The 24,751-nt window shown below is 32.0% G+C and overlaps 6 protein-coding genes across 6 annotated transcripts; all 6 read left to right on the top strand.

Moving 5' to 3' along the window:
* The first annotated feature begins 7,189 nt into the window (after nt 1-7,189).
* On the top strand, nt 7,190-8,422 carry LOC133030837 (putative disease resistance RPP13-like protein 1). Its single transcript, XM_061103751.1, has 2 exons — nt 7,190-7,810; nt 7,847-8,422. Exons 1-2 carry the CDS (start codon nt 7,725-7,727, stop codon nt 8,049-8,051), a joined length of 291 nt encoding a protein of 96 aa, XP_060959734.1. The 5' UTR covers nt 7,190-7,724; the 3' UTR covers nt 8,052-8,422.
* Nucleotides 8,423-8,477: 55 nt separating this feature from the next.
* Nucleotides 8,478-9,878, top strand: LOC133031561 (putative disease resistance protein At3g14460). The gene has a single exon (XM_061105095.1). It carries the CDS (start codon nt 8,478-8,480, stop codon nt 9,876-9,878), a length of 1,401 nt encoding a protein of 466 aa, XP_060961078.1.
* Nucleotides 9,879-9,935: 57 nt separating this feature from the next.
* Nucleotides 9,936-14,312, top strand: LOC133031562 (putative disease resistance protein At3g14460). The gene is made up of 5 exons (XM_061105096.1): nt 9,936-10,223; nt 11,244-11,296; nt 11,401-11,470; nt 11,606-12,733; nt 12,837-14,312. The coding sequence occupies exons 1-5, from the start codon at nt 9,936-9,938 to the stop codon at nt 14,310-14,312; spliced, it is 3,015 nt and encodes a 1,004-aa protein (XP_060961079.1).
* A 1,817-nt stretch (nt 14,313-16,129) lies between these two features.
* On the top strand, nt 16,130-16,930 carry LOC133031563 (putative disease resistance RPP13-like protein 1). Its single transcript, XM_061105097.1, has one exon. It carries the CDS (start codon nt 16,130-16,132, stop codon nt 16,928-16,930), a length of 801 nt encoding a protein of 266 aa, XP_060961080.1.
* Nucleotides 16,931-16,968: 38 nt separating this feature from the next.
* LOC133031564 (putative disease resistance RPP13-like protein 1) lies at nt 16,969-17,331 on the top strand. Its single transcript, XM_061105098.1, has one exon. The coding sequence runs from the start codon at nt 16,969-16,971 to the stop codon at nt 17,329-17,331; it is 363 nt and encodes a 120-aa protein (XP_060961081.1).
* A 23-nt stretch (nt 17,332-17,354) lies between these two features.
* On the top strand, nt 17,355-19,805 carry LOC133031565 (putative disease resistance protein At3g14460). Its single transcript, XM_061105099.1, has 4 exons — nt 17,355-17,403; nt 17,837-17,959; nt 18,062-18,863; nt 18,905-19,805. The coding sequence occupies exons 1-4, from the start codon at nt 17,355-17,357 to the stop codon at nt 19,803-19,805; spliced, it is 1,875 nt and encodes a 624-aa protein (XP_060961082.1).
* The last annotated feature ends 4,946 nt before the right edge of the window (nt 19,806-24,751 follow it).

Genomic DNA, 24,751 nt, shown 5'->3' on the forward strand with positions numbered 1-24,751 from the left:
TAACATTTATCTTTATTATAAGGGCCCATTTTTTTTTTTTTTTTTTTTTGCTTATAACCTATTTCAACTCAGAGTCAACCTTGCATAGAACTTAAAGAAAATGTGAAGGGGAGACTGATTGCATTAATTTTTCTCAGAAAATGAGCTCATGGATACAAGAAGAATAACTAGGCCACTATACCTTATTAATAACTTCCGACAAAGCATATTTTGCCGATGGGTAGCAGTATTAGTAGTTCTAGAACAGAAAGAAAGACTAATATAGTGAAAATAATTAAAAAAAAAAACTATATTTAAAATCTGCTAAAACTAACTCCAAAAAAAAAAGCCAAAGAAATCTGGTTATTAAATTTTAAAATCACATTCAAACAATACAATTTGAAATCCTAGTAAGTGGCATTGGACGACATCATGTTTTAAAGCTAATGCTTCTGCCATTTCAAGAGAAAAAGTATTGTACCAAATAACAGAGACCATAGCCTCACATGTGGATTCATGAACTACTATATCTCCAATTAGAAGCACCAAGTGCAGCATTGACCTTAATCTTAACATTACCCCAAACAAGCGACACCCAAACAGAATTAGAAGAGCTATTAGATGAGGACGACAAGCTCCTACTCGAAGGAGAGTTATTTTGAGACTTTTTAATCTCTAATAGTCAGCAAGAAAATCACGACCCCAAAAGATAATAATATTTGGAGCAATTATTTTGTCATTATATACTTTTTTGTTCCTCCTAAACTAAGTTCGCCACATAATCACCAAAACTAATTCTAAGGAGGCAACTAACCAAAGGCTAGAAACTAATGAATAAATTCATAAAAATCTTAAGAGATAGCAAGAGGGTTTCTTAAGGAAATATCACAAAGTTTACTATCATATTTTTTATTTAATTATTTAATTTATTAAGAAAAGTCAAACTATTCACTTAAAAACAAATCACATTTCTTATTAAATGAGGTGCACAATATATGCATAAATTATAGTCATATGAAAAAATATTTTAATAATTTATAAAAGATTAAATAATACTTTCCATATCCTATGCTTTATAAAAGTTATTCACTACTTTGTTTTGTAATATAATAATTTAGATTCTATATTTTTCTTTAAAAATATGATATATTAATACCATAGATTGCATTGGACTTTGCTTAAACTTTACATAATGCTTCTTACCAAAGTTTGAGGTGGGTCAATACTCGATAATCATGTAGTGGAATCAAAGTTTTTATATTTATTTTCATATTTCATAATTAAATAAGATAAACTAAATGATTTAGATACATTAAAATAGCACACACTAATATTTTACAACCGTGATTCCTTTTTTAATGAAGTTTCCCTAACCCTAATATTTTTAAGATCATTGTTAAAAGTTTTTACAAGTTTGTCATCCAGATTTCCAATAGTATCCCTAATCTGTGTTGCTCATGGATTAGTTGTGCATGCTCTTCGGATGGATGAACAACTTGTTTGGCTAGATATGATGATCTAGGTTTTTGTTGGATGTATAGAAGTATCGCGATAATCATGACATGCATGTATAATATTTATTTGATTAACATGATCATATAACTAGCTTGTATAATGTTATTATATTTTTAATAAATTTATTCATTGCTTTTAAAAAAAAATAGCACACACTAATTACGTGTAATTAATTTTAACTATTCAATTAAAAGTGATATATTCTCTATTTAAAAATACAAATAGTTAGTATTTAATACACATGTTGTGTGTAATCACTATGCAATTTGAATGTATACAAAATTAGAGTATTGTTATAAGACATTAGTACTTAAGACTAACACTACTTAGATATAGCGCCTTACAATTAATTAGTAATATTTTATATTAAATTATAAAAATCTAATACTTAATTACACTAATAATAATATCATTTTAATCTTTAAAAAAATATTAAACAGTGACATTTTAATATTTCTCCCAAAATTTTAAATGATACATTGATTAATTTCACAAAAATTGTACACACACCAAAAAGATGATTTGTATTTTTCCAATATAAGTCATCTTATAAGCTTTTTACTTTTTCTATAGAAAAGGTCTATGGCTTTATCATAAAATCATCATCATTTCTTTTTGAACAAGCTTTATCATAAAATTATTGGTTTCTTTTTAATAAGCAAACAAAACATGCCTTATCATAAGAATTTTGAATCATGGAATAGTGGAGAAATAGAAAAAAAAAGAGAATTTTTATTTATTTTTTCTAATTTTAAGAACTAATTAATTAAATAAACATACTTATAAAAATATAGTCAATATAGCTTTGTCTCCCTTTGTTTGGATTTTATATCTGTTTTGCAAGACTTCAAATTAGCACAAAAAAAAAAAAAAAACCCAAAAGCATTAATAACATAATCTAGTTAAAGAGATAAATAAAATTAAATTTCTCTCTTCTTTTTTTCTTAGCTTCATATAATTATCTTCTTCTTGTAGCTCATATCCAAGTTTATAATCTTTTTGGAGCTTAAGCCCAAATATTTAATATGGAGATGAAGATGAAGATATATTAACCAAATTCCCCTTTTGTCTAGGATTGCCCACAAGTCCCATATAATTCCTCTCTTGAAGGAAGACTTTGCCAATGAATGATTTTCTTGTTGAATTTTCAAGTTGATATATATCAACAATAATGTACACCAACAAAGTTTACTTACCTTTATTTTTGGTTAGGTATTTTATTATATAAATTACCAAAAGAATAGTTGTTGAGGTTCAAAAGGATGTTTACCTAAATATATAAACAAACTTCCTTCCCTCTCTTCTTCTTCTTCCTTTCCTTCTCTTCTCTTTTCATGATTTCTCATAACCCTCCATAACCACCCATTTTTATACTTTACTTGATCATTCACTTTATCTAGTCTCTTTCACCTTCCATTTATTGTAAATTGGTTGACAACTACTTCACAAAACGTTTTTTTTAGCTTTTTTTGTGGTACCTTTCTACATTTTCTCTTAACTTCGAGATTTAGGGTTGTTCATATAATACTCAATTCAAGGTCGACCCTAGACTAAGGCGGACTAGGCCTGTGTTTAGGACCTATCTACTTTAGGGATCCAAATAAAAAAAAAATATTTTTTTAAAAAATATACATATTTCTTTTTAGTAATTTCTAAAAATACAATTTATTTTTATAATAAGGCCTAAATTAGTTTGGTTTCAAATTTCTAAAAAACCGTAATACTAGTTTGATTAAAAAAAAGGGGTAAGTTGAAAAATGCCTCTTTTATTTATCAATTAATCAAATTTACCTCTAATTTTATGTTTATTTGAAATATACCTCTTTTTATATGTATTGTACCCAAAATACCCTTACATAAAAGAATCACATGAAGAGTATCTTGAAGTGATAGGGGCAAAATTGGTACAATGTTTAAAAAAAGAGGTAAAAATGATAGATTTTAAAAAAGAAGGTAAAAATAAAAGAGGACAATATAAAAAGGGTATAGAGTGTAATTTCCTCTAAAAAAAAACAATAATTTGAACTAAACTAATTAGTATATAGCTCTAGACCCCACAAGATAGGAGTCCAATAGAGATTCAACTCAAATCCCGTCAATAATAAATTAAAGGCCCGTTTGGCACAGCTTTTAGAAAAGCTAAAAGCTATTTTTTTTTTAAAAAAAACTGTAATAAAAATGTATTTGGTAAGCAGTCAAAAAATAGTTTTTGGAAGAAGTTTTGGAGAAGCTACAGCTAAAAGCTAAAACTGCTTCAACCCAACTTTTAGGAAAAGCTATTTTGATTAAAAGACTATAACAATTTTTTTGCACTAAAACCATATTTGCTTATTTATTATATATTAAAAAAAATAAAAAACAATAAAATAAACTAATTATAATAAAATAAATAATTATTAAATCTCTTATTTTATAAAAGATATAATTTATATTTTATTTTAATATTAACAAACAACATCAACCTAGAATTTTTCTTATATATTGGAGTTTCTAATTTTTTTACATTTGATAAACATAATAAAAAAATACTATAAATTATTTTTATCAAATGCATATAAATTAATATTTGAAAAAAAATTAAAAATATATAAAAAATAAAATAATATAAAATAAGTTTTTACATATTTGTGATTATAATAAACTAGATTATAACATTATCATTATCATTATAATAAACCTTAACAACTCACAGTACTTTGAAATTTATAATTTACCAAACACTCAGTTCAGCTTTTTTCCACAGTTCTGCTACAAATGTTTTTTCTCACAGCACAGTTACAATTATTTTTTCTCATAGCACAGCTACAACTACTTTTTTCCATAGTACAGCTGTGCCAAAGTGACACTAAATATTATAACAATCTAGATTTTCGTTATTAATCTTTTGTAGCGAATTGAAATTGTGGGAAGAGAAATAAAATGAAATTTTTTAAATTATTGAGCACTACTAGTACCGAATATAACAATACGTATAAATAAAATAAGTGAATACAAGTATCAGTGGTGCCTAATACTACATAAAATTGTGATTGCTATTGGTGTAATTAAATATTAAATCTCACATAATTTAATTTAATAATTATTATGAAATATTATTGTACAAAAAACTCATATTGTACGTGAATTTGTTACATCATATTTAGTGATATTTATTATAGTGTGATATGATAGACTCTTGAGAACAGATGAACAAATAAGTCATATTATAAAGTTTATATTTTTAAAAATCTAAAATACCATTATATTTATTAACAAGTAATTTTTTTATTGTGAATAGAAGTAATGCTTAGTAAAAAAAATTATAACATGACAAAAAAAAATATTATGGTAGCTTTTTTGAATTTGTGAATGCTTTAAGATAAACAAGTAGAAAAGAAATTTAAAAATGCATATTACTATTGAAAATAGCTATGAGGAGTACTCTAAAGAAATAAGTACTGACAGCACTCACATCAATTTTTTAACTTTATTTTTAAAATATCTAATCAAAATTTTATAATTTTTATTTTATCTCAAATATTTACACCACACCATACATTAATTTTTTTTTTCTCTATATTCATTTAAATATATATTTTTAATATATATAAAATACACAATAATTAAATATACATAAAATATTATTTGAAAAATGAATAATACTTCTCTAGATTGTATTCTTTACATGAATCTGAGTGCTCTGAAATTTCTTTTTGTTTATTGTATGGGAAAATATAAGATTGATGTGAGATAGATATTTGTGATCTAAGGCCATCTCTAATGCCACACTAAAAATTTATATATAGTGTAATTTTTTCTACAAAATAGTCCAACCGAATTTTAAAACCCATTCTATTTTAATGGGAGTCTACAGTGTCCTACTAATAATAGTAAGACATTGTAGACCACACTGTATTTTTTTTTTATTTTTTAATAATTAAATAATTTACTTATGAAGTAAATATTTTTTTATATTAATAAAATAATATAATAAAAAAAATACTACTCTTTTTTTTTTTTTAAGAAAAAAATACTACTGTTTAGTGTAATTTAAAATTAGTAATGAAATAATACTCTTTTGATGTAGATTTAACCTAAATTTAAATTTCAGCATTGGACATGGCTTAAATGATTTCATTTTATCTTGTCCCTTATCATTATCACTTATCATTTATTATGATAAGACTACACTAAACATGAAAATTGGACTTGACAGAAACAATTGTGTAATAATTTATTATTTGCTTACACCCCACATGCCAAAGTAGAGGAGAGGACCTATAATTTTTAAGAAATTGAAATTACCTATCAAAATAATGAAAAGATATGTGTCATTTCCATAGTGGGATTGAGAAAACTACTCTTGCTCAAACTCTTTTCAATAATGAATGAGTCAAGAAGATGTTTGAATCTAGAGGATGGGTGTATGTTTCAGATAAATTTGATTCTACGGTTGTGACAAAAACTCTCATTCAAACAATGACATAAAGTTGAATTTACTTTAAGTTAATTTGTCAAATAAGTTAATGAGAAATAAATTTTTGATTGTTCTAGATGATGTTTGGAAAGATGATTATGTTGAGTGGACAGAAGTGATGAAGCCTTTCATAGTAACAAATGTCATTGGAATTGTTGATACACACCATCTTAGAGAATTATTTGTGAAGCACACTTTTAGTGGAAACTTTAGAAAGTTAATTGAGAACCCAAAATTAGAAAGGATTGGAAGAGAAATTGCCAAGAAATGCTAAAGTTGTAGGAGGCCTACTGAGATCGATGTTGGATGTTGAGAGATGGCAACACATTGCAAATAATAATATTTGGGAGCTTAGCACATCTCTGGTTTGTTCAATGTATGATGATATAATTCTGGGGACTATATGCATTATTGGCTCGAGCTTCCGCTTTCGATCAATGCTGCTGAAACGGAAGCTCTCTGGTTTGGTTCCTGCCTTGCTAAGCACCTGAAGTTAGACAATTTGACATTGGAATTTGACTGCCTTCAGGTGATTTCAGTGGCATTTTCCTCATTATTTCGATTGATTTCACTAAGAAATATACATATATCAGAACATGGGAACAAAGCTTCTGTAATTATGTACCATATGGATTTTTGAGTGGATTATATCCAAAGCTTTTTAGTATAAATATAAATTATGGTTATGAAAAATATGTGTGTAGAAGCTTAGCAAGCTAACAGTAATGGTAAAAAACCAGAAAACAAGTAAAGACTTTAGAGAGAAAACATAGTAGAGAACAGAGAAAGAATTTGAAAGCTTAAATCTCAATAATGAGTTAAGGCATTTATTTATATGCAAAAGAAATACAAAGCAGGTGCAAAACAGTTAAAATAACAGAAAACTAACGAAACTGAATTACAACAGATTTTATTGGTTAATAATGTGAATTTGAAACTAACACATCTTCTGCTCAAGTCAAGAAATAGACTTATTATGGTTATACAAGAAATGCTTTAATTCTATTCCCTAATTTTTTCCGAAAACTAATTTTGGTGTTGATCACCATTGCTGCATTATTGAGACTTAAATCTCGAATTGTATAGTACTAATTTTATGCTGACTCAAATCAATAAAGTTAATTTTCATTATTTAGTTAGTGTGATCTTGATTCTCATCATTCTCATTTCAATGAACAGTGAAAGACCACAAACCAAACGATGAAACAAAACTTCAAACACATACATACATACATAAGTAACCCTTGGATCAAAAAGTAATATTTATCCTAATTAATCAAAAAAGAAATCAACCAAATTTCCATAAACAAATAACAACTCAACAAGTATGCTTTGGAACTGCCATGAGTTGCAAGCATTGTCAGAAGAGTTTGCAATTAGTATGTATTTGAACTTAGTGTTCTTCGAATATTATTTTACAATTCGGTTCATTTTGCTATATATGCTCATTGACTTTCTAAGTGAAGTATTTGACTTTGTGTTAGATTGTAATTTAACTTAGTAGTGTTACTCATTTTGATTATTACTAAGAAATGTTTGGTTTTTTTAAGCAGCCGGCCAATTATTACACACATACAATGACATAAACAGCATTATATTATATAATCATAGCATAGATTATATACAATTGAAGTTGTAATATAGATACTAATGAATTAATATCATATCAATTTTGTAATTTGAGTCATCCAATGTTTCAAATTTGTAAGTTTGCTTCCGTCTTCTGCTCTTTACATTTTCTGAATCTTTGGCTGTGCAACTGAGCTTGCTACTGATGGCTCTTGAAATTGTGATTGGTGCTTTTCTCTCTGCTTCTTTCGACTTTTTGCTTGAGAAGATAGCTTCTCCTTATGTTGAGAAGTTCCTCTTCAAGGGAGAAAATCAAAGTTCTGTTAGAGAGAGGCTTTTCAAGTTGAAGTCAACCTTCAATACTCTTGCTGCTGTTCGGTTTGAAGTGGAGAACAAGAGAATCGAAAACCCTGCTGTGGAGAAGTGGCTGGATGATCTTCTCGATGCTGTCGATGATGCTGAGGACTTCTTTGGCGATATTGAATACGATGCTATGAAACCCAACAATTCTGATGAGTCACGGAAAGCTTGAGGAAAGGCAAGTAAGTTTCTCTAATCCTCTTCGTATGGCTGAATTATCTAATTCAATTGGTGAACTAAAACATCTTCACTATTTGGTGGCGTTTGGTTGGAGGTAATGAAATGGAATGGAATGGAAAGGAAACAATTTTCATTCCATTCCTTTGTTTGGTTACATTTTAAAGTATTGGAATGACATTCCAATGGAATGCTCTTTCCACCATTTTGGTGGAATGGCTATTCCATTTTAAAAAGAAAGGAATGACCATTCCAATGTAACAAGAAAAAAAAATTAATGATTTTTTTGTCAATTTTTTTTTATGCATTTTAAATATTATTCCATTCCATTCCTATTCCTATTCCCATTCCCATTCCTATTCCTATATTTTCATTCCTCCCAACCAAACGCCTCCTAGATCTTTCTGAGACTGAAATTGTGATGCTACTCGAATCTGTGACTGCATTATACAATTTACAAACACTAAAATTAGAAAATTGTCACCAACTTGAAGCTCTGCCCAAAGATATGCATCATCTCATTAAGTTGAGACATCTTATTATTAGTGGAAATAGCCTAGTTGAGATGCCATGTCAAATAAGTAAATTGAGGAATCTCCAAATGTTGACAACTTTTGTTGTGGGGAAGGATAGTGGTGCTAAAATAAAAGAGTTGGCAGAACTTCAAAGTTTACACGGAGAGCTTTCCATTAAGAAATTAGAAAATGTGGTCAATATTACAAAAGCATCGGATCAAATGAATGTACTGGAGAAGAAGCAACTTGAGAAATTGAGGTTGGGATGGAGTGTTGATGATGTTGATGATCCAAAACATGGAGAGAGTGTGCTTGAAATGCTTTCACCAAACACAATGTTGAAGCAACTCGAGATTTTCAATTACCCAAGCACAAAATTTCCAAATTGGGTTGGGAATGATTCGTTTTGCAACATTGCTAAAGTATGTCTTAATGAGTGTAAGCATTGCTCCTACTTGCCACCCTTTGGGCAACTTCCTTTGCTAAAAGATCTTTCCATCTCAAGATGCTATTCGGTTGTGACAGTGGGTGCTATGTTTTATGGGAATTGTTCCGGGAGAAAGCCATTTTCATCATTGGAAACATTAAGATTCAGGGAGATGTCATCATGGAAGGAATGGCATTCAATGCAAACTGAAGAGGCTACAACTTATGGGAAGCTCAAAACACTTGAGATTCATGGATGTCCTGAGCTCATTGGAGATTATCCTCGCTTGCTTCCTTCATTGATAAGCATTGAAATTACAGGTTACAAGTTGTGTCCATTATTAAGTCTCCCAAGATTACCATGTGTCACAAACACAAGAATTAATTACTTGGATAATTCAGAGTCATTGTACAAGGCAATAAATCCAAGTAATCCTACCTCTCCCACTCCACTTTGCCATTACCATTCCCTTCAATACCTTAATTTGTGGTATTGTGGATCATCCTTTAGATCCCTCCATATGGATTTATTTCCCAATCTCAAAACTCTTCGTATTGTTCGCAGCGACTATTTTGAAACTGTCTCAGCGTCCGATGGGAAATCTCTTGAGGAACTAACATCTTTTTCTATCGAGAGTTGTGGTAATTTTGTATCTTTCCCAAATGGTGGACTTATTGCTCCCAAGTTGAGTAACTTAAGGATTAGTGGATGCCCTCAATTGAAGTGGTTGCCAGAGAAGATGACTTCCCTCTCATCTTTAGAGACCTTGATAATCGATGATTGTCCTTCGATAGAGCCTTTCCCTGAAGGTGAAGGTGGTCACCTGGTTAGTTTGTCTTCACTTTGGATATCCTATGATGCAGTTTCGAGGATGAAATGAAATTCGCAAACATTACCCCATCTTGCCTTTCTTGGTATTATTGGTAATGAAGAAGATATGGAATCATTTCCAGAGGAAGGGCTACTCCCTACCACCATTACCCATCTCAAAATATGGAGATTTTCAAAACTTAGTGGATTAGACAAAAATGGGCTTACACAACTAACCTCATTGCAAAGACTTCAAGTCTGGGGCTGCCTTGAGTTGGAGACATTGTCAGAAGAAGGATTTCCAACCTCCCTCACCTCTTTGGAGATCTCCAATTGTCCTTTGGTTTCAGAAAAGTACTCTCAGAAGGAGAGTGGGAATGAGGAGTACTGGAACAAGATTAGTCACATACCAAATGTTAGATTTGTATGACGAGCTTGCATTTACGACATATAATCTCAGATTGTTTTGATTAACTTATTGTTCTTCCATTTTCTTTTTTATTTATGTATGTATAATACTGGAACAAGATTAGTCACATACCCAATTTAATATTATCCTTGCAAAGTCTGTCATGATATCTTGGAAAAGTAAGAAACATCATACTGTTTCAATGGCCAATACTTACTGCTTCTGAAATTGTTTGGCTCTTATCTGTCCTCAAAGAGTTGAAAGTTGATCATAAAGGACCTGCCTCAATGCATTCTGATAACAAATCTGCTCACCACATTGCATTCTGATATCATGGGAGAATCATAAAAACAGCTCATGTTTCAATTCATTGAAAGAGCAACTTGGTGATATCCTGACAAGGCCATTGTTTCCAGCTCAGTTGAAGGTGTTTAAAGAGAAGAAATGAGCATATATAATACAGCTTGAGGGGGAGTATTAAGACTGGTTTAGCTGATGTATTTGTATTACTTAACTCAGAATTAGCAAGTTAGGTCCTATATGTGTTCTAGTTAGTTACTTTCTGTTACTTCTTTTACTAACTCATTAGTAACATGTAGCATTTTCCTCATTTTAACAAATAATCACTGCATTTTTTAACGAGGGGACATAGTTTTCCTCATTATTTCGAAATTTGTTTCGTAAAGAAATATACATATATCAGAACATGGGAACTAAGCTTCTGTAATTATGTACCATATGGATCCAAAGCTTTTGTATAAATATAAATTATGGTTATGAAAAATATGTACCATATAGCATAATGCATGTGTGTTTGATTATACAGTTCCCATGGTGTTGATCGCCATTGTTGCAAAATTGAGACTTGAATCTCGAATTGTATAGTGCTGACTCAAATCAATAAGGTTGATTCATTTGTTTGATTCTCACTATTTAGTTAGTGTGATCTTGATTGTTGTTAGTGACATAACAACTGCATTAGGGTGAAGTAATTTCACTCTATAATAAAAACATGTAACTGATTAGTCAGTGTTTATAATGAGTGAGACATATGATGAAGTAGCTCATCTGAATGAACAGTGAAAGACCACAAACAAAACTCCAAACAAGCATTTTTGAATTTTCATAACAAAAACACAGTCATTTTGCAACACAGGTGTTATTGTCAGAATTGCTTACTCAGGATTGCTCAAGAAACACTGTCATTCACTCTAAAATTCATTCGAAGATATTCTTGGGAGGGTGTTGATGAGGTGATACCATCAGAAATGTTGATTCAGATTATGATGTGGCATTGATTGTTGCGAAGAATTTATATCCCAACAAATTGATTGAAATACATCACTTGTGTTTACATTGCCACTGTATCAATCTCTACTCTTTATTAGTTTTTCTTTACAGATTTTGGTTTCTGTTTTCATTTGTATGTTTCAGATAAATTTGATTCCACGGTCGTGACAAAAACTCTCCTTCAAGAATTAGCCCCGGGTGATGCTAATGAGATGAATTTGAATTCACTTCAAGTTAATTTGTCAAATAAGTTAATGGGAAAGAAATTTTTGATTGTCTTAGACGATGTTTGGGAAGATGATTATGCTCAGTGGGCAGAAGTGATGAAGCCTTTCAACGGTGGGGCAAAAGGCAGCAAAATAATAGTAACAACAAGAAATGGAAAAGTTGCAGATATCATTCGAACTGTTGATACACACCAGCTTAGAGAATTATCAGAAGATGAGTGTTGGGTACTATTTATGAAGCACGCTTCCAGTGGAAACTATAGAAAGTTTACTGAGAACCCACATTTAGAAAGGATCGGCAAAGAAATTTCCAAGAAATGTAATGGTTTGCCTTTAGCTGCTAAAGTTCTAGGAGGCATCTTGAGATCGACGTTAGATGCTGAGAGATGGAAACACATAGCAATGAATAATCTTTGGGAGCTGACACATGAAAGGAGCAAGACTGTTCCAGCTGCTTTAGAAGTGAGCTACTACTTTGTTCCTCTACACTTGAAAGGGTGTTTCGCTTTTTGTTCAATATTCCCAAAAGGCTATCCAATTCAAAGAGAAGAGTTGGTCTTATTATGGATGGCTGAAAATCTTGTCATGCGCTCTAAGGGGAATAGAAGAATGGAAGAAGTTGGCGGTGAGTATTTTGATGATTTAGTGTCTATGTCATTTTTTGTAAAATCTATGGATTGGAGAGGTATATCTTGTTTTGTGATGCATGATCTTCTTGTGGATTTGGCTAAAATTGTTTCTGGAAAGTATAAATCTTTATTAGAGAACAATGAAGACATTGTTAAGTTTGAGAAGAAGACACGTCACCTTGGATGTGTCATGGAACTTTATACTGATAATAAGATAGCTAGTTATGATTTTGGAGCTACACGTTTGCGAACCTTTTTAACATTATTAGATTCAAGTTATTCTAATATCAATATTTCCAAGGAAGAAGTACAGAATTTGCTATCGATGTTGAAATGTTTGAGAGTTCTATCTTTTCGTGGTGTTCATATGGTTGAGTTCGATGGGTGAATTGAAACATCTTCGCTATTTAGATCTTTCTAAGACTAAAATTGTGATTTTACCCGAATTCGTAACTAAATTGTACAACTTGCAGACAGTGAAATTAGAAGATTGCAATCATCTTCAAACTCTGCCTAAAGAGATGCATCATCTCATTAATTTGAGACATCTTATTATCAATGGAGACAGCCTGGTTGAGATGCCAAGTCAAATAGGCAAATTGACGAATCTCCAAATTTTGACAACTTTTGTTTTGGGGAAGGATAGTGGCGCTAAAGTAGAAGAATTGGCAGAACTTCATAGTCTACATGGAGAGCTTTCCATTAAGAAGTTAGAAAATGTGGTCAATATTACCAAAGCACTAGATCAAGTTATTGTACTAGAGAAGAAGCAACTTGAGAAATTGAGGTTGGAATGGAGTGTTAATGATGTAAATGTTGATCTAAAACATGGAGAGGGTGTGCTTGAAATGCTTTCACCTAACAGAACGTTGAAGGAGCTCGAGATTATTTACTATCCAGGCAAAATATTTCCAAATTGGGTTGGGAATGATTCGTTTAGCAACATTGGTGAAGTAACTCTCTATGGATGTAAGCATTGCTCCTATTTGCCACCCTTTGGGCAACTTCCTTTGCTAAAATATCTTTCCATCTCAAGATGCAATTCGGTAGTGACGGTGGGTGCTGAGTTTTACGGGAATTGTTCTGTGAGAAAGCCGTTTTCATTATTGGAAACATTAAGGTTCAGCCACATGTCATCATGGGAGCAATGGCATTCAATGCAAACTGAAGAGGCAACAACATATGGGAAGCTCGAAACACTTGAGATTAATAGCTGTCCTAAGTTCGAGGGAGATTTGCCTCGCTTTCTTCCTTCATTGATAAGTATTGAAAGTACAGGTAACAAGGAGTGTCCATTATTAAGTCTCCCAAGATTACCATGTGTCACAAATATGAGCATTGATAACTTGGAGAATTCGGAGTCTTTGTATGAGGCAATAAAGCCAAGGAATCATTGTTCCACTCTCACTCCACTCTACCATTACCCTCCTCTTCAAGAGCTTCATTTGGAGTCTTGTGGATCATCGTTTAGATCCCTCCATTTGGATTTGTTTCCCAATCTCAAAACTCTTCACATTGAATCCAGCAACTACTTTGAAGCTATCTCAGTGTCAGATGGGAAATCTCTTGAGGAACTAACATCTCTATCTATCAAGGATTGTGGTAGTTTTGTATCTTTCCCAAATGTACTTATTGCTCCCAAGCTGAGTGAGTTTATCATTCGTGATTGCTCTAAATTGAAGTGGTTGCCAGAGCAGATGACTTCCCTCTCATCTTTAGAGTCATTGACAATCTCAAAATGTCCGTTGATAGGGACTTTGCCTGAAGATGGTCTGCCTGTTAATTTGTCTATTCTTCATATATCCTATGATGAACTTTTGAGGATGAAATGGAATTGGAAAACATTACCCCATCTTACCACTCTTTCTATTAATGGATATGGAATAGAAGAAGATGTGGAATCATTTCCGGAGGAAGGGCTACTGCCTACCACTATTACCGAACTTTAAATCTGGCATTTTGCAAAACTTAGAGTCCCGGACAAAAATGGGCTTACACAACTCACCTCCTTGCAAACACTTGAGATTTGGTTCTGCCCTGTGTTTGAGACAATTCCAGAAGACGGATTCCCAAACTCCCTCACCTCTTTGGGGATATATGATTGTCCTCTAGTGAAGAAAAAGTACCTACATGAGAGTAGGAGGAAAAAGTACTGGGACAAGATTAGTCACATACCCAATGTCACTATTGCATAATGACCTTGCATTTACCACATCTCAGGTTTGTTTCATTAACTTATTCTTCTTCCATTCTTTTTTATGTATAATAGTACTATAGGAGATGCTCTGCTCCTAATCTGTAGAGTTGTTTTTGTTCAAACTCTGCTCCTAATCTGTAACAAGTGTTAATAATTCATTGTTAAATTTGTTTTGACAGGCTTTATTAGAAGAAATAGTTTGCAATTTGTATTTGAGGTAATGAAATAGTTTCCAATTCAAAGTGTGTTTATTTTATTTTATTTTGTTTGGTTTTATTGTTTGATGATTTGTTTATTTCATCCATGTTCCAACTTCACAATTCTTTTATCTATCTCAATATATGTTTTTGATGTTTTTCTTTTGAATATTACAATTTACACCATTTTTCCCCAGTTAGAGCATTTTTACTTTTTCTAGATTTTACTTTTACAGGACCAGGAGATAGTTTTTATGTTTTTATATAAAGAAAACTCTGTTGTACTGCCATTTAGACACACTGACTTTTCTAAGGAAGTGATTTTGGTTGTTATACAAAACTCAGTAGATCAGAGCAATTTTTCAACTTTGATTAAAACTGCTTTTAAAAGTCAAAAGGTTTAGAATTTAGATTAGAGCTAATGTTAAACAAGTTTCTTTTGTAATAATACATCATTATCATCACAAGCTTCCCAACCTTGTACAATAAATGGAGAACTAATAGAGTTCTTAAAAGAGAAATAGAAACGATGAACTCAGTCCAATTTTATGAGAAAATGGTCTCATTTTTGTCTGGTTTGTTATGGTTAAAATTCTTAATTCATTATTCACTTTGTCTTGGCAGGCTTTATGTATATTGAGAATCTGAGAGGAATGTATGCACCAGATCCCATCAATCATTAGATGAGCTCCTCGGAAGTCCTCGTGTTGCACCCTTAAAACTTCAGAGAAGAATCTGCGAGGAATGATTTGTGTTTTAATAGCTCTCACTCTCAGTATGTGAAGGAACGCTGTTGTATATTATACATAGATGTAGTAATTAGACAAGAACCAATTCCCCCAACTTCCATTTTTCTTAATGCATTTCTACACAAACACAATTTGTTATGCATAAACTGGTCATATAATTATACTAATATTTTTAGTCTGTAGAAGAAACACATCTAAAGTATAGATAGTTAAACATGATATTACAGCATCAAAACTTGTCGTTGTTGTTATTTATAAGTTTCTCTAAATTACAAGACGGTTGCACATGTACTCAAAACAAGATGGCCTACCAGAGTTGAAAAGCTTTATCATCATTAATTTTCTCATTACATTTCCATTGCTAGACATTTTTACATTTGTCCTTTTCATTTCTGATTGGTTACAATTTTCTTTTTCTAAATTAAAGCCTCTCACTCATTGGTCTGAATTAATTAAAGATCACAACAAAGATTAGAAATTTGGGACAATTTACCAAGGCAGTCAAATGGTGTTATATAATAATATAATCTTTGCTAAATTTATACGAAACTGAAAAAACCATCATTTCAATTACCTCATTCTGAATCTTTGACTACTCTGTGTAATTGAGCTTGGTAGCACCCATGGCTGAACTTGTGATTGGTGCTCTTCTCTCTGCTTCTTTTGATGTTTTGCTTGAAAAGATTGCTTCTCCTTATGTTAAGGACTTCTTCTTCAAGCGAAAAAATGAAAGTTCATCTGTTGTGTCTGAGAGGCTTTTCAAGTTGAAATCAACGTTCAATTCTCTTGCTGCGGTTCGGTTTGAAGTGGAGAACAAGAGAATCAAAAACCCTGCTGTGGAGAAGTGGCTGGACAATCTTCTTGATGCTATCGATGATGCTGAAGACTTCTTTGGCGATATTGAATACAATGCTATGAAACCCAACAAAGCTTATGAGTCAAGGAAAGCGAGACGAAAGGCAAGTAAGTTGTTCTCTTGTTTCTCTAATCCTTCTGATTCAACTGATCGTGTAAGGAATGCCAATATGGAAGAAATTCTTAAGAGGTTGGAGTACTTAGCTAATCAAATTGGAAACTTGAACCTTGAAAAGAATGTTGTCGAGGTGAAACCATCAGAAGGTTCACGTGCGAAGACTTCTCTGCCAGATGAACCTGAGATTTATGGTAGAGACACTGACAAGAATGCTTTAATGGAGTTGTTGATGTCGGATGAAGATAGTAGTGAGAAGATATGTGTCATTCCTATAGTGGGAATGGGTGCGATAGGGAAAACTACCCTTGCTCAAACTTTTTTCAATGATGATCGAGTAAAGAAGAAGTTTGAATCTAGAGCCTGGGTGTATGTTTCAGATAAATTTGATTCCATGGCTGTGACAAAAACTGTCATTCAAGAGTTAACCCAGGTGATGCTTGTAGTGACATGAATTTGAATTTACTTCAAGTTAATTTGTCAAATAAGTTAATGGGAAAGAAGTTTTTGATTGTTCTAGATGATGTTTGGGAAGATGATTATGTTCAATGGACAGAATTGATGAAGCCTTTCAACGGTGCGGCAAGAGGCAGCAGAATAATAGTAACAACGAGAAATGGAAAAGTTGCAAATGTCGTTCGAACTGTTGATATACATCATCTAAGAGAATTATCAGAAGATGAGTGTTGGGCACTATTTGTGAAGCACACTTCAAGTGGAAACTCTAGAAAGTTTATTGAGAACCCAAAATTAGAAAGGATCGGAAGAGAAATTGCCAAGAAGTGTAATGGTTTACCTTTAGCTGCTAAAGTTCTAGGAGGCCTCTTGAGATCGACGTTTGATGTAGAAAGATGAAAACACATAGCAAAGAATAATCTATGGGAGCTGACGCACGAAAGGAGCAAGACTGTTCCAGCTGCTTTAGAAGTGAGCTACTACTATCTTCCTCCACACTTGAAAAGGTGTTTTGCTTTTTGTTCAATATTCCCAAAAGGCTAATGAATTTCAAAGAGAGGAATTGGTCTTATTATGGATGGCTGAGAATCTTGTGATGCACCTCGAGGGGAATAGAAGAATGGAAGAAGTTGGCGATGAGCATTTTGATGACTTAGCATCTATGTCATTTTTGTAAATTCCACGACCTGGACAGGTGCCACATGTTTTATTATGCATGATCTTATTGTTGATTTGGCTAGAATTGTTTCTGGAAAATATAGTTCTTTATTAGAGCACAATTGAGATATTGTTAGGTTTGAGAAGAAGACACGTCACCTTGGTTGTGTCACGGAGCTTTATCGTGATAACAAAGTATCTAGTCTAGATTTTGAGATTACACGTTTGTGAACCTTTTTAACATTAGGTTTGAGATCATCTGAAATAAGTATTTCTAAGGAAGTAGTGCAGAATCTGCTATCCATGTTGATATCTTTGAGAGCTCTATCTTTTTGTGGTCTTCATATGACTGAGTTATCTGATTCAATTGGTAAACTAAAACATCTTCGCTATTTAGATCTTTTTGGCAGTAAGATAGTGATTTTGCTTGAATCTATAACTGTGTTATACAATTTACAAACGCTATAATTAGAAAATTGTTACGAACTTGAAGCTCTGTCCAAAAATATGCATCATCTCATGAATTTGAGACATCTTATTATCAGTGGAGATAGCCTAGTTGAGATGCCAAGTCAAATAAGTAATTTGAGGAATCTTCAAACGTTGACAACTTTTGTTGTGGGAAAGGATAGTGGTGCTAAATTGGAAGAGTTGGCCAAACTTCAAAGTGTACATGGAAAGCTTTCCATTAAGAAGTTAGAAAATGTGGTCAATGTTACGAAAGCAACGAATCAAGTGAATGTACCGGAAAAGAATCAACTTGAGAAACTGAGTATGGAATGGATTGTTAATGATGTTATTGTTGATCCAAAACATGGAGAATTTGTGCTTGAAATGCTTTCACCTAACACAGTGTTGAAGCAGCTCATAATTCGTAATTACCGAGGCTCAAAATTTCCAAATTGGGTTGGTAATGATTCGTTTAGCAACCTTGCTGAAGTAAGTCTTTATGGGTGTAAGCATTGCTCTTATTTGCCACCCTTTAGGCAACTTCCTTTGCTAAAACATCTTTACATCTCAAGAGCAACTTTGGTAGTGACTGTTGGTGCTGAGTTTTACGGGAATAGTTCTTTGAGAAAGCCATTTGCATCATTGGAAACATTATGTTTCTATGGCATGTCATCATGGGAGAAATGGCATTCAATGCAAACTGAAGAGGCAGCAACATGTGGGAAGCTCATAACCCTTGAGATTATTAACTGTTATAAGCTCATCGGAGATTTGCCTCGCCTTCTTCCTTCATTAACATATATTAAAATTGAAGGAGATAAGGAGTGTGCATTGTTAGGTCTACCAAGATTACCATGTATCACAGAAATGAGATTTTGGCACTTGGAGAACTTAAAGTCATTGTACATGCAATAAAGCCAAGCAATCCTTCTTCCATTTCTACAAGTGGATGCTTGCCTACAACTCTCACTCCAGTCTACCATTACCCTCCTCTTCAGGTGCTTCGTTTGTGGAATTGTGGATCATCCTTTAGATCCCTCCATATGGATTTATTTCCCAATCTCAAAACTCTTCGTATTCAATCCAGCCACTACTTTGAAGCCCTCTCAATGTCCAATGTGAAATCTCTTGAGCAACTATCATCTTTATTTATCGAGCATTGTAGTAGTTTTGTATCTTTCCCAAATGGTGGACTTCTTGCTCCCAAGCTGAGTGAGTTTATCATTCGTGATTGTCCTAAATTGAAGTGGTTGCCAAAGAAGATGACTTCCCTCTCATCTTTAGTGTCCTTGACAATTAAAGATTGTCCATTGATAGAGCCTTTCCCAAAAGGTGAAGGTGAAGGTAATCTGCCTATTAGTTTGTGTACACTTGATATATCAGATGTATTTTTTAGGATGAGATGGAATTGCCAAACACTACCCCATCTTACCTCTCTTGTTATATCTGGTAATAATGAAGATGTGGAATCATATCCAGAGGAAGGCCTACTGCCTACTACTATTACCTATCTTTATATCGATGGATTTTCAAAACTTAAAGGCCTGGATAAAAATGGGCTTAGACAACTCATCTCCTTGCAAACACTTGAGATCTACAACTGCCCTAAGTTACAAACATTGTCAGAAGATTGGTTTCCAACCTCCCTCACCTCTTTATGGATAGCTAAATGTCCTCTGTTGAAGAAAAAGTACAACAAGGAGGAGAGTGGGAATGAGGAGTACTGGACCAAGATTAGTCACATACCCAATGTCAAATTTGAATGATGAGCTTGCATTTACCACATCTCAGGTTTGTTTGATTAACTTATTGTTCTTCTAATCTGTTATTTACAATAGAGATGTTTTTGTTATTTTTCTTCTATACATATCTGAATTCAGACTTTATAAGAATGCCTTCTTTCTTTATTTTCCAATTCAGGTGTCATTTTATTAGAAATTAAAATAAAGCTTTAGAAATTTTATATTCTAATCACATAACCCCTTAAGGAAACATATTAATTACAATTACAGAAGATCAAATCATTCCTATTAAATTGGATCAGTCAATCATCTTATATATTACATTAAATATATATATGTACCTTTATTAATAACAAAGTAGTATGTATGAGAATGAGTATGAGTATGATGAGGCTGTTTCTTGTTGATCAATTCCTCTTCCTCTTGTCTTGATGTATCATCCCAATGGATTAGACATTCTATCAAACAGTTAGAGACCACAAATCATTATAACAATGTAGTGATATTCACAACTAGATCAGTGTATATTAATACAGTGATATCCCATATATTCCAATTCTAAGGATAAAAAACTCCATCCCATATTGGACAAGAACCAACTCCTAATCAGAAGAGAAGTTACTAATATGTTGCACTAACTAAAGAAACTATCACAAAATAAATAAAAATTAAATGTATAGCATGAAATTTTCTTGGTCCATTTAGGCGACATACCAATGCCATAAATGAAATTTTCTGCTACTCTCAATGTATATAATTGTACTAATATTTTTTAATTTCTAGAAAAAAACACTTATATTATCACACAAAGGTTTTTTCTAATGTATAAATATGAATAAATTTAGCTATATTATAGTACAGTACGAAAAATTGTTAGCATGATAAACTACTTGCTGTTATTTATAAGTTTCTCTAAATTTGAGATCTTTTTAACTAATTCCTAAATACTTTTAAGAAGCAAATAATAAAAATATGATAATTAACCATAACAGATGATGATGAAAGTGCCTTGTTTTCAAAATAAGTCATTCTCATCCATAGTGCCTTGTTTTCAAAAAGAAAGCAAAAGGAATTGAATAATGAGAAAAGCCCCCCTTTGAAAAATATTAAGTTGAATGAGTTTTTGTAGCATGGGATATGTGATTGCTGTGAAAATTAATATACGGAAGTATTCGCAGTCACACAAGTAATAAAGTGGTAAATAAGATTGCCTTCACATAGATTGCAAACAAAAATATAATGTAAAACCAACTAATTACAACTTAAAATAAAACGGAAAAAAAAAATGAAAATAGTTGAACAATGATTCAAATTTAAAAGGAATGTAATTAAACTCGCTTAAAGTAATGCTACTGCTACTAGAAAACTGTTTGCAATAAATGTGATATATTAAAAAGTGGCTTAAATAATTAATCCCCTTAGTCAGAAATTTCCCAGTTGCTATAGGTTTGCTACAACATTACTTCAATATTTCTACACAGAGATAACAGAATTTTCTTGTGTTTATGAGAATTTTTCAAAATTCACAAATTAAGTTTCACCTCTTATATCAATATATTTCTATATCAAACCAGATGGCAGAACAATATTTAAACATCAATTCTCAAGTTATGTAAGGTAAATGAAATATTCTTATTCCATTTACAAGAAAAACTTAAATCTAAGAATTCACTTACTTCATCCAAAGTTGTAACTACTAGATCTAGACTTTCTAGAATCAGATCTAGCTTAGTAAATTATTATTCATGGTCAAGAAATAACAATCAATAAACAACAATTCTTTTCTCTGGCTTGCTTTTCCAAATTAAATTTTGGCCTGCGGTAATGGTTTGAGGATTTTATCTACTAAATTCTTTTTTTCTATGAAAGCAAGACATGGAAAGTGTTGTTCTAAATTCTCCCTTATTCCATGAGATCTAGAAGTACTTCTGCAACAATAGGGTAGGGGTTTAAACCAAAAAGAATGGGATGACTAGTGCTGGTTCATTTTATTAACTAGTTATATACGCTTTTTTATGATCTAAAGCAGATAGATTGATTCGCACAAGGTTTGAGAAAAGGTCTTGTACCATTGAAATAGGATCCATGTAGTAGTCTTATGCGTTGGACCGGGTCTTCGCTTACTTGAATGAACAAGGGCAAATGTGTTAAAATATGCTTAAAATTAATCATACCAAACATAAGGACTCATAGCCATTCAAGCCTCAAGAAGTTTATGTTCAAATTAGAAAATAAAATCCAAACTAAGAATTGTTCATCCATGGCTACTGCCTTCTTTTTTACAATTGAAAAAATAAAACCTCAAGTATTTAAAGGAAGGAAGAAAATAGAAGAAAGAGAACAGAAATTCAAACAAATGAAGCTTGTGTCCTCTTTCTTCTTTTTCAGGTAATTTCCTCTTTTTGGCTCTTCCTTTTCGGAATTTTCTTTTTCTGCAATTACTCCCCTCCAAAAATGGCATCTGAACTCATGTGTAGAAAAAGTGCTCGTGATAAGACACAAGACACATCCTTAGGATTTTTGAATTCGAAGGATGGTGATGAGCATTGGCGAACTCCAAATGCAGAAACAATTAAGGTGAATACTGATGCCACAATCTTTAAACAATCTCAATGTTTTAGTTATTCTTTTGTGGTCCAAAATTACACATGTAGCTTATAAGAAGCTAGATCAGTTTGCACTAGAGGAAGCATTCAACTAGAAATTGTTGAAGCGATTGGGATTCAAGAAGCTCTAAGTTGGATAAAAATTATTGAGTGAGTAATGCTTTCTCGAAGTTCATTTTTGTAATAATAAACAATTTATTGATTTAATAAAAATTCTTTCTTTTGTCAAAAAAAAATATATATTTTCTCATTAAAAATTATTATTATTTTTGTTTTAGCTTAGTAGTTTCATTTAAGGAGGATGTGATTGTATTTGACCGTTGTTTTTTATTTAAAAGGTGGGTGACAGCTCACTTACTCCTTTTTTGACCGTTTTGTTTTTTTTAAACTTAAATTGACAACGGTCAAAAAAACGGTGGTCGGCAATGTTGGATTTCGATTTCCCCCCAAAACCCAATTCTCCTTCCTTTCTCTTCACCATCTTATTATTCCTCCGCCAATTAACGATTCCATCAATTCAACCATAACCCAAACCCTAGCTGACCTTAATCATTGAAGAATCAAGTGCTCTTTCTGTTCTCTCTCTCGAGTCTCTCGATTCAACAAGAGAGTGTTGTCTATGGGTGTTTGCCTCTGATTTTGGCAGGGAAGTGAATGGGAATGATGATCAGACTGTTGAGGCCATTGCAGACCTTTTTGTCAAAGAAAGGTGACACCTTTTTTCAAGTTTCTGTATAAAGGTTAAACCTTTGATGCTTACTGTCTTATGTTCTGTTATATTACAGTGAATGTAATGTTTATGAATTGTGTTCTTTCTTTCTTTCATATCACTTATTATTTTGTTTCTTCTCTGTTTGATTGCTGTTAGCTTTTGAAAATATTGAAAATAAGAGGGAAAGACCATTATTTGGGTTAATAGAACAAAACCTTTATTTTTATTATTATTATTTTTACGATTGGATTAGATTATTGGGAGTTATTTTACAGAAAATCGGTAAACTAATTAGTGTATATATATAGTATATATAGTATAAACTAATTAGGGAAGTGAATGGGAATGATGATCAGATGTTGAGGCCATTGCAGACCTTTTTTTTCAAAGAAAGGTGACACCTTTGTTTCTTCTCTGTTTGATTGCTGTGAGCTTTTGAAAATATAGAAAATAAGAGGGAAGAGTTGTGGGTGGGATAAGATTAAATTTTGGGTTAATAGAACAAAACCTTTATTTACTGTGTAATTGTTTTTTAATGCTACTTAACCTTCTTAGAGAGTGGGGTTACATTACTTTTGTGAGGTTTTTTTAATTATTTACTTGAATATTAGCTTTTCGTCTGATCAAACTAGAATTTATCGGACATTAAATTCTGTGGTGGTTGCACCAGAAAAGTAACTTGTACATAACGGTGTCTCTGTTCTTGGCATTAGCTTTTTTAATGTTACTTAACCTTCTTAGAGAGTGGGATTACAGAAGCAAGATAGCTTATGCTTCCTTTACTTATTATTATTAGATATATATGATTATTATTTATGTGGACAACATAAACTTTGCTTAGACAACATCATTCATAACCACAAATAAGTTTGTTAAATGCCTTTACTTATATACACATACTATACCTATGCCATGATCTGAGTTCATCTGTTGTGAGACTTAGTTTAAGGCCTTTAATTAGCTATTTGTATACACATACCATGATCTGACTTGTTGTGTTCTGTTCTGTTGTGAGAGTTATTCTAAGGCATTTAATTAGCTATACATATACATACACATACCATGAGCTTACTTAGTTAACAATTGCCTTCATTTCATACACTGTGTCAACATTGATATATATGCATAAAAGTGATGTGTTTCAAATGTGGTTTCAGGGGTTAAAGTTTCAGTAAGGTCATCATGGCAGTGGGGACGGGGTGGATGAACACTGCGAGCGAGGATGTTGGTCGGTCTAATTGAGATAAGTCTGATTAATTTCTTATAGTTAAAACTGCAACTTTGTCTGTCTACATGCCTTAATCAGCTCTTATTGCTTTCTTTATTAGCTCTTGTTTTCATAATGCTTGATTGAATCTGGTGCTTATATATATATTCCTTTAGAAAATTATTTTTTGCTTTAGTAAATTATTTTTTCCTAACTCTAATTTTTTTAAATAAATTTCTTATTCCTTTAGCTAAACTATCTTTCTTCACAACATAATGTTTTTTTTAATAACTTTACTTAAATCATTTTCTCTTAACTCTATTCTTTATAAATAATTTTTTATAACTTTAGTGAAATCATTTCTTTTAACTCTATTTTTTCAAAATAAATTTTTAATTCCTTAGCCAAATTCTCTATTTTCTCAAAATAAAAATTTTTATTCCTT

Source organism: Cannabis sativa, chromosome 9, assembly GCF_029168945.1.
Source record: "Cannabis sativa cultivar Pink pepper isolate KNU-18-1 chromosome 9, ASM2916894v1, whole genome shotgun sequence".
NCBI classification, from domain to species: domain Eukaryota; kingdom Viridiplantae; phylum Streptophyta; class Magnoliopsida; order Rosales; family Cannabaceae; genus Cannabis; species Cannabis sativa.